The 12,152-nt window shown below is 41.6% G+C and overlaps 2 protein-coding genes across 11 annotated transcripts in view; one reads left to right on the forward strand and one right to left on the reverse strand.

Moving 5' to 3' along the window:
- LOC135506162 (pumilio homolog 2-like) overlaps nt 1-2,142 on the reverse strand; it is a 29,528-nt gene extending 27,386 nt beyond the window's left edge. For 9 of the 10 annotated variants that reach the window (XM_064925634.1, XM_064925632.1, XM_064925638.1 and 6 more), the window contains exons 1-2: nt 1,669-1,897; nt 145-499 (exon numbers count right to left, since the gene is read on the reverse strand). In XM_064925634.1, the coding sequence (XP_064781706.1) occupies nt 145-486 (342 nt within the window). In that variant the 5' untranslated portion in view covers nt 487-499; nt 1,669-1,897. Of the gene's footprint in view, nt 1-144; nt 500-1,668; nt 1,898-2,033 lie in introns of those variants that run through there. The other variant, XM_064925629.1, reaches the window with a different exon arrangement.
- Nucleotides 2,143-2,980: 838 nt separating this feature from the next.
- Nucleotides 2,981-4,896, forward strand: LOC135506163 (rho-related GTP-binding protein RhoB-like). Its single transcript, XM_064925639.1, has one exon. It carries the CDS (start codon nt 3,186-3,188, stop codon nt 3,774-3,776), a length of 591 nt encoding a protein of 196 aa, XP_064781711.1. The 5' UTR covers nt 2,981-3,185; the 3' UTR covers nt 3,777-4,896.
- The last annotated feature ends 7,256 nt before the right edge of the window (nt 4,897-12,152 follow it).

Raw genomic sequence — 12,152 nt, forward strand, 5'->3', positions numbered from 1 at the left:
TATGTCATGCTCTGGACTGAAACGGCAAGGGTCTCTTGTGGTAAAGTAGTTTCTAGAAAGTATAAGATCTGCTTCATTCAAATATTTTATTATCAAACAGGAAGCTTGTAGCCAAGTAGTTTGGCTCTGGCAAAACCATTGTACCTGGTCAACGTGGTTGCCGTCTCCAGTGGGCCAACGGTGCTTGCTGGAGGTGCAACCTCCCAGCTGCTCCCCAGGCTGCCTCTGGAAGAAGTAGCCCACAGTGGCATCATCCTGAGAGCGCCCACTTAGTGGAGGCTGTGGGGTGCCTGGGATGGGGTTGGGTCCCTGCAGACGGTGTGGCCCTCCGGGACCCTGACCTGCAACCCCCATGGCAGCCAGGGATCCCCCTCCGTGAACTCTGACGCCTCCGGCTTCAGGAGCACCGTTTGTGTGCAGCATCCCGCCTCGTGTCTCCTGCCAGGCCACGTCATTCATACCTAGGATGCTGCATGGAACACTCATTCCACGGGGAAACCTTTGGAGGGGGAAATAACAGAACATGTGTGAGTAGAGTTGCTTTACATTGCATATGGATAGCACTTATCAAACGTAATGTATATACATTAACCTGAGGTTTCTGATATCGAATGTATTTGTATTTATTAGGGATCCCCCATGCATGCTTATTGAACCAACCACACACATGTATACAGTCTTTCTTTGGTCCCTAACAGAGAGTTTCCTTGCTTTGTTTCATAAGTTACAATAACATTTGTAAATTGACACACTGAAAGGTCGGTAGAACTTCAGCATAAAGCACTAGCAGCTAGTGTCAATCTAAGGTAACAATCTTCTCTGGGGACGTTACCTGCCCTTCCTTTGACTTGGCTACCTAGCTTGCTAGTTAAGTAGCTAGCTATTACATTAATACACTTGAGCTCGTTGCTAGCTAGCTAGCTAGCTAACATAAACTAATAAATATTCAGTGTCCGAAAGTCCGTGTAATACGCAATTTGGCCTTCTTAGCCAAACTAGGTAAAATCAATCGCTAACATGGTCAAATTTAACTAGCTAGCTATAGACAGTGGAAACCAATCTCTTGATAATAATCAAAACAATGTTAGGCAACGTTAGATGGATAACGTTAACTAGCTCTCCATCTAGCCTAGCTAAATTAGCTAGCTTGCTAAATAACTTGTTAGCGTAGCCAATCGAACAATGAATGTCTGCCCACCGAATGCTCAACTCTTCGGTGTCGGGTGTGTGTTTCGACATATTACAGGCAGCATGTAGCTAGCTAGATAACGTACTGTACTTCGTTTGATTAGTTTGGCTAGTTAAAAAAAAAAACTTGTCTGAATGTTAGTTATCATGCAAAATGTATACATTCGCCAATTTACGTTTCCTGGCAACATAACATAGAGATAGTTAACGATTTCTCTGTTCCGGACAACGGGCAAGTTCACTGGAAAAACAACCGTTCGTGAACTACGTTAGCTAGCTATCATTAGCGGTAGCTACCTGACGTTTGTTAGCTAGCTATACTGACAGAAGCCAAGTTAGCTAGCTAGCGTTAACAGTTCACCTGTAAATCCAGCGTCAATGTTGCATTTGTTAAAAGTAACTAATTTAACGAGCTAGTCAGATAACTAGATTTGTTGATGCTACCATGGCTAGCTAGGCAGATTAAGGAAGGCCTCTTACCTTTTCAGTTTGATAATAAAAATAAATAAAATACTCCCAAAAAATTACTAGCTAGCTATTGTAGTTAAATAAGTGCATACAATAAAAACATAGCTCTCCGTTGTTCACACGCCGCTGAACAGTTGTAATCAAACGTTTTTAACCGAGTGAACCATACAAATGCCGTCTGGTGAGCTGCATTAACAAAACACCATTGCTGCTGGGTAACTACACACTCACTAACAACATGGCCCCCCTCCAAGTTCCAGAGGGGCCTTACCCGCTAAACAAAAGGGGGAAATTCTCAACGACCACGGCAATAATCCACGTTTAAAATAATGAGAATACGTACAACATCGCATTATAGACATTTAGAAGATACTCACGCGCTGTCTTTTCGGTAGAAGAGCGATGCTTGTACAAAATGTCAGGGGTATAAATGTATATTGTTTTGTATCTGTGGAGATCGGTGTTTTAATGCTTTGGGATTGAACATGCAATATATACGAGTTTGACTATATCACGCTAGTGCCCTCTCTGCAGCCTATTATGCATATTGTACATTAATTAGACCCGCGCATAGTACGTCAATTAAACCCGCTATTTTCAATTATAATACAATATAAAATAATACCCACTCAAAAATTCTCAATTGTTGACATGTGGTAGCATATGCATGATTTATCCGTATCAATAAAAGTATTCTAGGGAGTCGTTTCAGTAAATGCTGATCAATATTTTTCATGATTGTTATAATTCTATATGTGTAACTAAAATCGACGAAGACACACGTTCCTATGCTTCTATCTCTATGTAAATGAGAGAGGGGGATTGTGAGGAGCATAGATCTGCCTGTGCTAAGGCCCTGAACAAAAAACGTGGCCTATGGAATTGTTATCTTGGGAGTTGATGACCAGTTGAAATATTTTAGTATCAGTATGGTCGAAGCCTTTTCTGGCCACGGTACTATAGCCTATTGTAGTCTACAGTTTAGGACAGTACCTGTGTGTTTGACAGAAGGATAAACTAGTGGCATATGCCCATGTCAAATGATTTTTCATAAATTAAATTATGTGATAATGAATTATGAAACATTTATTGAAACATTGTTTTGTGGTGTATGAAATATCCCAAAATCATATTGCCAAATTAGTTGAGCTCTGATTTTATAGAGCTGATCCCAGGTCAGTGTCTGGGCGAGACATGATCCTCGTGGTACGACCCTCCTCTACCGACAAAGCAGGTCTAGGATCCAATCACCTCCTTCTTTCGAAATAATGATCTCACCGCCCTACTTCCGATTGGATTGCTATATTAGGAAAGCACCCATGCTCTTTATAAAGGAAGCGCTTCAGTGGCTGGACAGGGAGCAAATAGTTGAGAAATATCGAATCCAGCGGAGAAAAGCAGACGGCTACGTTCAGGGAAGTTTAACCAGGCTCGTACCATAATTTGACTTCTTAGCTAACACAGACAGTTTATACGTCATATTTGTTTAACAGTTAGGATCAAGGGAAAGTATCGGTTAAGAGAAGCAAATGGCAGAGATACGAAAAAAGCTGGTCGTAGTCGGCGACGGCGCCTGTGGAAAGACCTGCTTGCTGATTGTGTTCAGCAAAGACGAGTTTCCTGAGGTCTATGTGCCAACTGTATTTGACAACTATGTGGCCGATATTGAAGTGGACACCAAGCAAGTCCAACTAGCACTGTGGGACACGGCTGGACAAGAGGACTACGATCGCCTTCGCCCGCTATCCTATCCGGACACTGATGTCATCCTGATGTGCTTTTCCGTGGACAGCCCGGACTCCCTCGAAAACATCCCCGAGAAATGGGTGCCAGAGGTAAAGCACTTTTGTCCCAACGTGCCCATTATTTTAGTTGCCAACAAAAGAGACTTGCGCAACGACGAGAATGTTAGGAGCGAGCTGTCCAGAATGAAACAGGAACCAGTGAAAACAGAGGACGGGCGCGCCATGGCCATGCGCATTGGTGCATATGACTATTTGGAGTGTTCTGCGAAAACGAAGGATGGTATTCGGGAGGTGTTCGACACTGCGACACGTGCTTCTTTACAGAAGAGATCAAAACCCTCCAGCGGTTGTGTGAACTGTTGTCTGTTGTTGTGAATGAACAGCTAACGTGAGCAATAATGTCTCTTACGTTAATGTACGGCTGCCAACACCACCAAGACCTGTTGTCATTGTGCTTGAAAAGATGCATGACCAAGTCTGTCTCCCATTAGGCTAAAGACTTTCTTTTGAGCCGGTAGCCATGAGAAATGTAATAATCCTCAGATTGTGGATCATCTTGATCTATTTACCTGATCCCTCAATTGACGCGAATACATACTCTAATACAAGTAGCCAACAACTGACACTCCATGCGATTCTAATTTACTGAATAAATTCATTGGCCAAGCATTCCGGATGCTACCTGAAATGATGCTGTAGCCTTTGAGGATATTGTTCCAAGGAGCCTACTTGAGTGTCGGGTGCCAAGGCTTGTTGACATGCAACCAGTTAGTCACGAAACGTGGTGATGCCTTAAACTCCACGCACATTTACATGGACAAAAACCTACACTTCCCTTGTCTGTCACGAATGTTGAGTACATTTTATATTTCAACTTAATCTGCCGATTGTGAGTGGTGTTGGTCCTTTAGCTGGTCGACATTTGAGACAAAATATCCACAGGGACGTATTATTAAACCAACTTCAAAACGCAGGTCTGTGTGTGTCAATCAATATGTTTGCTCATGAACAAAGGCATGTGCACAAGACCGAAGTACATGCACGTGATGTATGCATGATAACTGGTGTTTACATGGTTTTGTACATGTGCCAGGTGATAGAAATTTCAACTTCAGTATCAGCACTCTAAAAAGTCTAGCTATTTGCCTCAAATTCCAAGCAGCTGAAGGACCAACCACACAGACAACTGGTAGAATAAATTCCAACTTAATTTATTCAACATTCTGGCTTGTAAGGAACATTTCCATGATTGTTTGTTTGCTATGATGCTCTCCTAATGTTTTTAGAAGGCTGTTCATCCTGCCGTGTGCATCATTGCATTAACATGACCGGGATACCACTGCAGCACTGTAAAGCATGAATGCTATTATTTCACATACTGTATATGGTGGAGTTTAAAAAAAGATACCCATAGTGCAATATTTTGTCTTAGTTTCAAGTTTGTCAGTTTATATTGTTTTATGTTTTTAAATAATAAAGATCTGATTAGAATGTGTATAGCCTACTGCCAATGGAATTGTATTTGTATGGCCTGTTGCTGTGGATGTAAACTGTAAATGCACATGGGAAAACCTAATTATTTGACTTTTTGCATAATTTTCTGTCCCACATGGGAAATTTCATAATGGATCATCATATAAAAAATTAACGCTGGAATTTTAAGGTCACCATTACAGGGACATTAAAATGTGAAAAGGATCTCTCACCCCTGACTTATGGGTCTGGTGTTGTTCAGGGTCACAAAGCAATCCACTTATGTAATGCAGCTATAGCTTATTGATAGCAGCAGTTAACCCACAACCTGCATATTTACACACTCTCACAGCCTTGTTTTGGATAAATATTATCACAATTCAGGACAACACAAACTACCTCTGATGCAGAAATGGGTTAGGTGGTATGGAAAGCTATTATAATAAATAATACAGTAAATATATATTGGAAATTAGAGTTACAGCACAAGCGGATGACATGAGGACAGAACACAAAGGCACTGTTGTAATATGGGGGGACTGGGCGAACAGGTAGGCTGGGAGACTGCTTTCCATCACAACCCAACCACACACAATTGACTGGAAGCACTGGTAGGCCTGCTAAATGTGACGGTGGTCAGCTTAGTGGTTTAGAACAATAATGACACACAATTCTGTCCCCTTCTATTCTCTGACTCCATTATTTGGTTTAAACCAGGGAGATAAGATAGCAAGTGTGTGTTTCTAAAATTGATTATTTTGCGATGTTTCTATCAAGAGAACTGTCAGGATATTACGCTGTAATTTTTAAGCTACTTTGTCTAAAAAACAGTGCAGTGGAGGATGGATGAAAAAAATTACACATGAAAAACATGAGGGGGACTTTTGTAGCACACTTCTTAGATTCCACAGCCAGATTAGAGGAAGGTGAAAGGAATTCAATTGAAAGCAACAAAAATTAGTTGCACAGTGAATGTTTGAGAAGGCGCTCAGTTAATTAATAAGATATCTTGATATGTCTTTGTCAGTGTCTCAACAAACCAGTGTTTTATTGATGTTTTTGGTGCTCGACCTTTACAGTACCATGTTAAAATAGCCTTTGAATCAACACACAGGTGATGGGTGGGACCTATTTTCAGCTGTTTAATTCTCAGTAATCTAGTTTTTGAGAACTATAAGACATTTTTATTCACATCTTTAAAAAGTACAAATATCCACGTGTATAATGTGTGAAATGATTCTTGGGGGTCAACTAGTCATATGTCCACAGAAAACATTGTTATTACAATTTAGTAACTACGTACAGTACCAGTCAACAGTTTGGACACACATACTCATTCAAGGGTTTTTCTTTATTTTTACTATTTTCTACATTGTAGAATAAAACAGAAGACATCAAAACTATGAAATGACACATATGCAATCATGTCGTAACCAAAAAGTATTTTATATTTGAGATTCTTCAAAGTAGCCACCCTTTGCCTTGAAGACAGCTTTGCACACTCTTGGCATTCTCTCAACCAGATTCATGAGGTAGTCACCTGGAATGCATTTCAATTAACAGGTGTGCCTTGTTAATTTGTGGAATTTCTTTCCTTAATGCGTTTGAGCCAATCAGTTGTGTTGTGACAAAGTAGGGGTGATATATAGAAGATAGCCCTATTTGTCAAAAGACAAAGTCTGTATTATGGCAACAGCTCAAAAAACAAAGATAAACGACAGTCCATTACTTTAAGTCAGTCAATCTGTAAAATGTCAAGAACTTTAAAAGTTTCTATAAGTGCAGTCGCAAAAACCATCAAGCACTATGATGAAACTGGCTCTCATGAGGACCGCCACAGGAAAGGGAGTCCCAGAGTTACTTCTGCTGCAGAGGGTAAGTTCATTAGAGTTGGGGCGGCAGGGTAGCCTAGTGGTTAGAGCGTTGGACTAGCAACCAGAAGGTGACAAGGTGTCATTCTGCCCTTGAACAGGCAGTTAACCCACTGTTCCTAGGCCATCATTGAAAATCGGAATTTGTTCTTGACTGACTTGCCTAGATAAATAAAGGTAAAATAAATTATCAGCCTCAGAAATTGCAGCCCAAATAAATGCTTCACAGAGTTCAAGTAACAGACACATCTCAACATCAACTGTTCAGAGGAGACTGTGTGAATCAGGCCCTCCTGGTTCATTTGCTTCAAAGAAACCACCACTAAAGGACACCAATAATAAGAGGAGAAGTGCTTGGGCCAAGTAACACAAGCAAATTTGAGATTTTTGGTTCCAACCGCCGTGTCTTTGTGAGACGCAGAATAGGTGAATGGAAGTGTGGTTCCCACCGTGAAGCATGGAGGAGGAGGTGTGATGGTGTGGGGCTGCTTTGCTGGTGACACTGTCACTGATTTATTTAGATTTCAAGGCACACTTAACCAGCATGGCTACCATAACATTCTGCAGCGATACGCCATCCCATCGGGTTTGCGCTTAGTGGGACTGTCATTTGTTTTTCAACAGGACAATGACCCAAAACACCTCCAGGTTATGTAAGGGCTATTTGACCAAGAAGGAGAGTTATGGAGTGTTGCATCAGTTGACCTGGCCTTCACGATCACCCGACCTCAACCCAATTGAGATGGTTTGGGATGAGTTGCTCCGCAGTGCTCAGCATATGTTGGTAACTCCTTCAAGACTGTTGGAAAAGCATTCCAGGTGAAGCTGGTTGAGAGAATTCCAAGAGTGTGCAAAGCTGTCATCAACGCAAAGGGTTGCTACTTTGAAGAATCTAAAATATATTTAGATTTGTTAAAACGGTTGGTTACTACATTATTCCATACAGTATGTGTTATTTCATAGTTTTGATGTCTTCACTATTATTCTACAATATAGAACATAGTACAAATTTAAAAAAAAACTTGAATGAGTAGGTGTGTCCAAAATGTTGACTGGTACTGTATATCCAAGTAGTATTCAATTTTTATAGGAGACACACACTGGCCAATAAAACTTAAATGATGCTGTGTTCAGATGGCTGTGACATTACTGTGCTTTATTTGGTGGGAGCCTGGGAGGGTCTCCACAGATGACAGCATTGGAACAACCATTGGAGACATATAATTTTCTTTCTTTCCTTTCCCCCTGACCCCCTCCAAGGACAGCTGGGCTCTTTTGTGTAACATAACGATCTTGTTGGGGGGGGTTCTCAAAGGGTTGCTTTTTTTTCATTTGCAATTACTTAAGTTCTGTTGCTGGACCCTTTGTTTACGTTCTGTACCCACTGGATCTCTTTCATATAAACATTTCTTCCTTTCTCCTTTTTCCATATATAATCATGTATGATTTCATTCTTCCTGAAGGATTGGCAGAAAACATGGTTTTCATGGTTAAAACAAGTTTAAAGAAAGCTATTGGGTCTTGTTCCAAATTGAGGAAGTCTGCCTTCGGATACTACGATCTTAAATGTTCCAATAATGGGGTTTTCCCCCATGTAACAGGCAAAGTAGAGGACACTTTTTTGGTAGGGACTGTCCAATCTTATCTCAGTCCTAGATAAATTCATCAACAAAAGTAAATTGGTAGGAAACAAACTAAAGTATGTAACATTACACGGCATAATCTCTGCAATAATACATAGATTAGTGCAACTGTGCATTTCCAGGTTGATTTAAACCAAAACCTCAACTCAGCAAAAAAATGAAACGTCCCTTTTTCAGGACCCTGTCTTTCAAAGATAATTCGTAAAAATCCAAATAAATAAACAGATCTTCATTGTAAAGAGTTTCAACACTGTTTGCCATGCTTGTTCAATGAACCATAAACAATTCATGAACATGCACCTGTGGAACGGTCGTTAAGACACAATCCGATTACAGACGGTAGGCAATTAAGGTCACAGTTATGAAAAATTAGGACACTAAAGATGTCTTTCTACTGACTGAAAAACACCAAAAGAAAGATGCCCAGGGTCCCTACTCACCTGCGTGAACGTGCCTTAGGCATAAGGCAAGGAGGCATGAGAACTGCAGATGTGGCCAGGGCAACAAATTGCAATGTTTGTACTATGAGACGCGTAAGACAGTGCTACAGGGAGAAAGGAGAGACAGCTGATTGTCCTCGCAGTGGCAGACCATGTGTAACAACACCTGCACAGCATCGGTACATCCAAACATCACACCTGCGGGACTGGTACAGGATGGCAACAACAACTGCCCGAGTTACACCAGGAATGCACAGTCCCTCCATCAGTGCTCAGACTGTCCGCAATAGGCTGAGAGAGGCTGGACTGAGGGCTTGTAGGCCTGTTGTGAGGCAGGTCCTCACCAGACATCACCATCAACAACGTCGTCTATGGGCACAAACCCACCGTCCCTGGACCAGACAGGATTGGCAAAAAGTGCTCTTCTCTGACGAGTCGCGGTTTTGTCTCACCAGGGGTGATGGTCGGATTCACGTTTATCATCGAAGGAATGAGCGTTACACCGAGGCATGTACTCTGGAGTGGGATCGATTTGGAGGTGGAGTGTCCGTCATGGTCTGGGGCAGTGTGTTACAGCATCATCGGACTGATTCTTGTTGTCATTGCAGGCAATCTCAACGCTGTGCGTTGCAGGGAAGACATCCTCCTCCCTCATGTGGTACCCTTCCTGCAGGCTCATCCTGACATGACCCTCCAGCATGACAATGCAACCAGCCATACAGCTCGTTCTGTGCGTGATTTCCTGCAAGACAGGAATGTCAGTGTTCTGCCATGGCCAGCGAGGAGCCCGGATCTCAATCCCATTGAGCACGTCTGGGACCTGTTGGATCGGAGGGTGAGGGCTAGGGCCATTCCCCCCAGAAATGTCCGGGAACTTGCAGGTGCCTTGTTGGAAGAGTGGAGTAACATCTCACAGCAAGAACTGGCAAATCTGGTGCAGTCCATGAGGAGGAGATGCACTGCAGTACTTAATGCAGCTGGTGGCCACACAAGATACTGACTGTTACTATTGATTTTGACCCTCCCCCCCTTTGTTCAGGGACACATTATTCAATTTATGTTAGTCACATGTCTGTGGAACTTGTTCAGTTTATGTTTCTGTTGTTGAATCTTATGTTCATACAAATATTTACACATGTTAAGTTTGCTGAAAATAAATGCAGTTGACACTGAGAGGACATTTCTTTTTTTGCTGAGTTTAGTAACTAAACTCCACTTTGTATCTCGGAATAGTACCTAAAATGAAATGAATGGAAAGTTTTAATTGGAAAAGCAATAGAGAAATCAAGGGAACAATTGCCAGCAGCAGGACCATCAATATCTAATCAATGGATCTCCATTCCCCTATGTGCCAACGGGTTTCCCATTTATATGACAAAGAGTAACATCAGACTGTTCTTGTAAATCACAGGGAAGTTGGGATATTAATATCAGTCATCTTTATGGCTACTACGTATAACAGAGAATTGATAATTATAAACAAATACCTCTAATGACCTCATAGTCCCTCAATTGAAAGCCTAACATTGAGCTAGCTAGGCCTACACCACAGTACAACAACTCTCCACTATTTTCATCTCCAACTACATAAAGGACACTACACTCGATACTCTGTTTAAACGCTCCAGTGAAGATGTTTAAAATTACAAATGCTTTTAAATCCAGCCCCATGAAATAGTGTGTGTACCAGGAACAGCAGTTCATGACCTTGCATGCAAGAATTGAACCCATATATCAATTACACGGATAATATTCTACACAACTACACCGATGGATCACAGTGTGTTTCATGCTGAAAGTTGGTTGTTGTAATACATTTTACATTGACATTTTAGTCATTTAGCAGACACTCTTATCCAGAGCAACTTACAGGAGCAATTAGACTTAAGTTCCCTGCTAAAGGGCACATCGACAGATTTATCACCTAGTCGGCTTGGGGATTCAAAACAGCGACCTTTCGATTAATGGCCCAATGCTCTTAACCGCGAGGCAACCTGCCACCCATAATAATAGTGACGGATGCTGATATAGTTTTAGATGTTCCATTAGGAGGGAGGTGAGGATTTTACCCACTGGCTTTACAGCACTGGGCATGCCAGTATCATAACCAAGGACTGTGGAAATTACAGTAAACTTCTCTCCAGAGACACGCTAGCAATGACGTCATTTTTGTCTGCTGTAGTTTATATTTAGGCCATAGGATTTCATTCAACTTAAGGGTGGGCATGTTTGTTGAAGAAAGTTACATCAGAATGTATATGATGGAATTCCATAAGATTGTAAGGTTATTAATTATCTGATGGATACAAATCTGATGATGCAGTGAAATATCTTAATATTAATATATCTTAATATTGTTCTGTGAAGGAGAGTACGTTTTGATAGTTAAGAGAGTGTGTTGTAAAAGTTTTTATAAATTCCTTATTTTTCTGGCTTTTGAACAAGTTTGTGTCAGGCTGTATAATCCCTCATATTAAGAAATAATTCAGTTTCTTTCTCATATTTATTGTATGACTCCTAGGCCATTGGAAACACTCATTTGGTTTTTGGCTGCAACAGCATCTCCTTCAGGGCTACTGAAATATTGCACTGTGTAAAAGTAAAACATTTGAGTAAAATACACTGCTCAAAAAAATAAAGGGAACACTAAAATAACACATCCTAGAGCTGAATGAATGAAATATTATTATTAAATAATTTTTTCTTTACATCGTTGAATGTGTTGACACACAGAAATTATCAATGGAAATCAAATTTATCAACCCATGGAGGTCTGGATTTGGAGTCACACTCAAAATTAAAGTGGAAAACCACACTACAGGCTGATCCAACTTTGATGTAATGTCCTTAAAACAAGTCAAAATGAGGCTCAGTAGTGTGTGTGGCCTCCACGTGCCTGTATGACCTCCCTACAATGCCTGGACATGCTCCTGATGAGGTAGCGGATGGTCTCCTGAGGGATCTCCTCCCAGACCTGGACTAAAGCATCCGCCAACTCCAGGACAGTCTGTGGTGCAACATGACGTTGGTGGATGGAGCGAGACATGATGTCTCAGATGTGCTCAATTGGATACAGGTCTGGGGAACGGGTGGGCCAGTCCATAGCATCAATGCCTTCCTCTTGCAGGAACTGCTGACACACTCCAGCCACATGAGGTCTAGCATTGTCTTGCATTAGGAGGAACCCAGGGCCAACCACACCAGCATATGGTCTCACAATGGGCCTGAGGATCTCATCTCGGTACCTAATGGCAGTCATGCTACCTCTGGCGAGCACATGGAGGGCTGTGCGGCCCCCCAAAGACATGCCACCCCACACCATGA

The sequence above is a fragment of the Oncorhynchus masou genome, chromosome 19, assembly GCF_036934945.1.
Source record: "Oncorhynchus masou masou isolate Uvic2021 chromosome 19, UVic_Omas_1.1, whole genome shotgun sequence".
Taxonomy (NCBI): domain Eukaryota; kingdom Metazoa; phylum Chordata; class Actinopteri; order Salmoniformes; family Salmonidae; genus Oncorhynchus; species Oncorhynchus masou.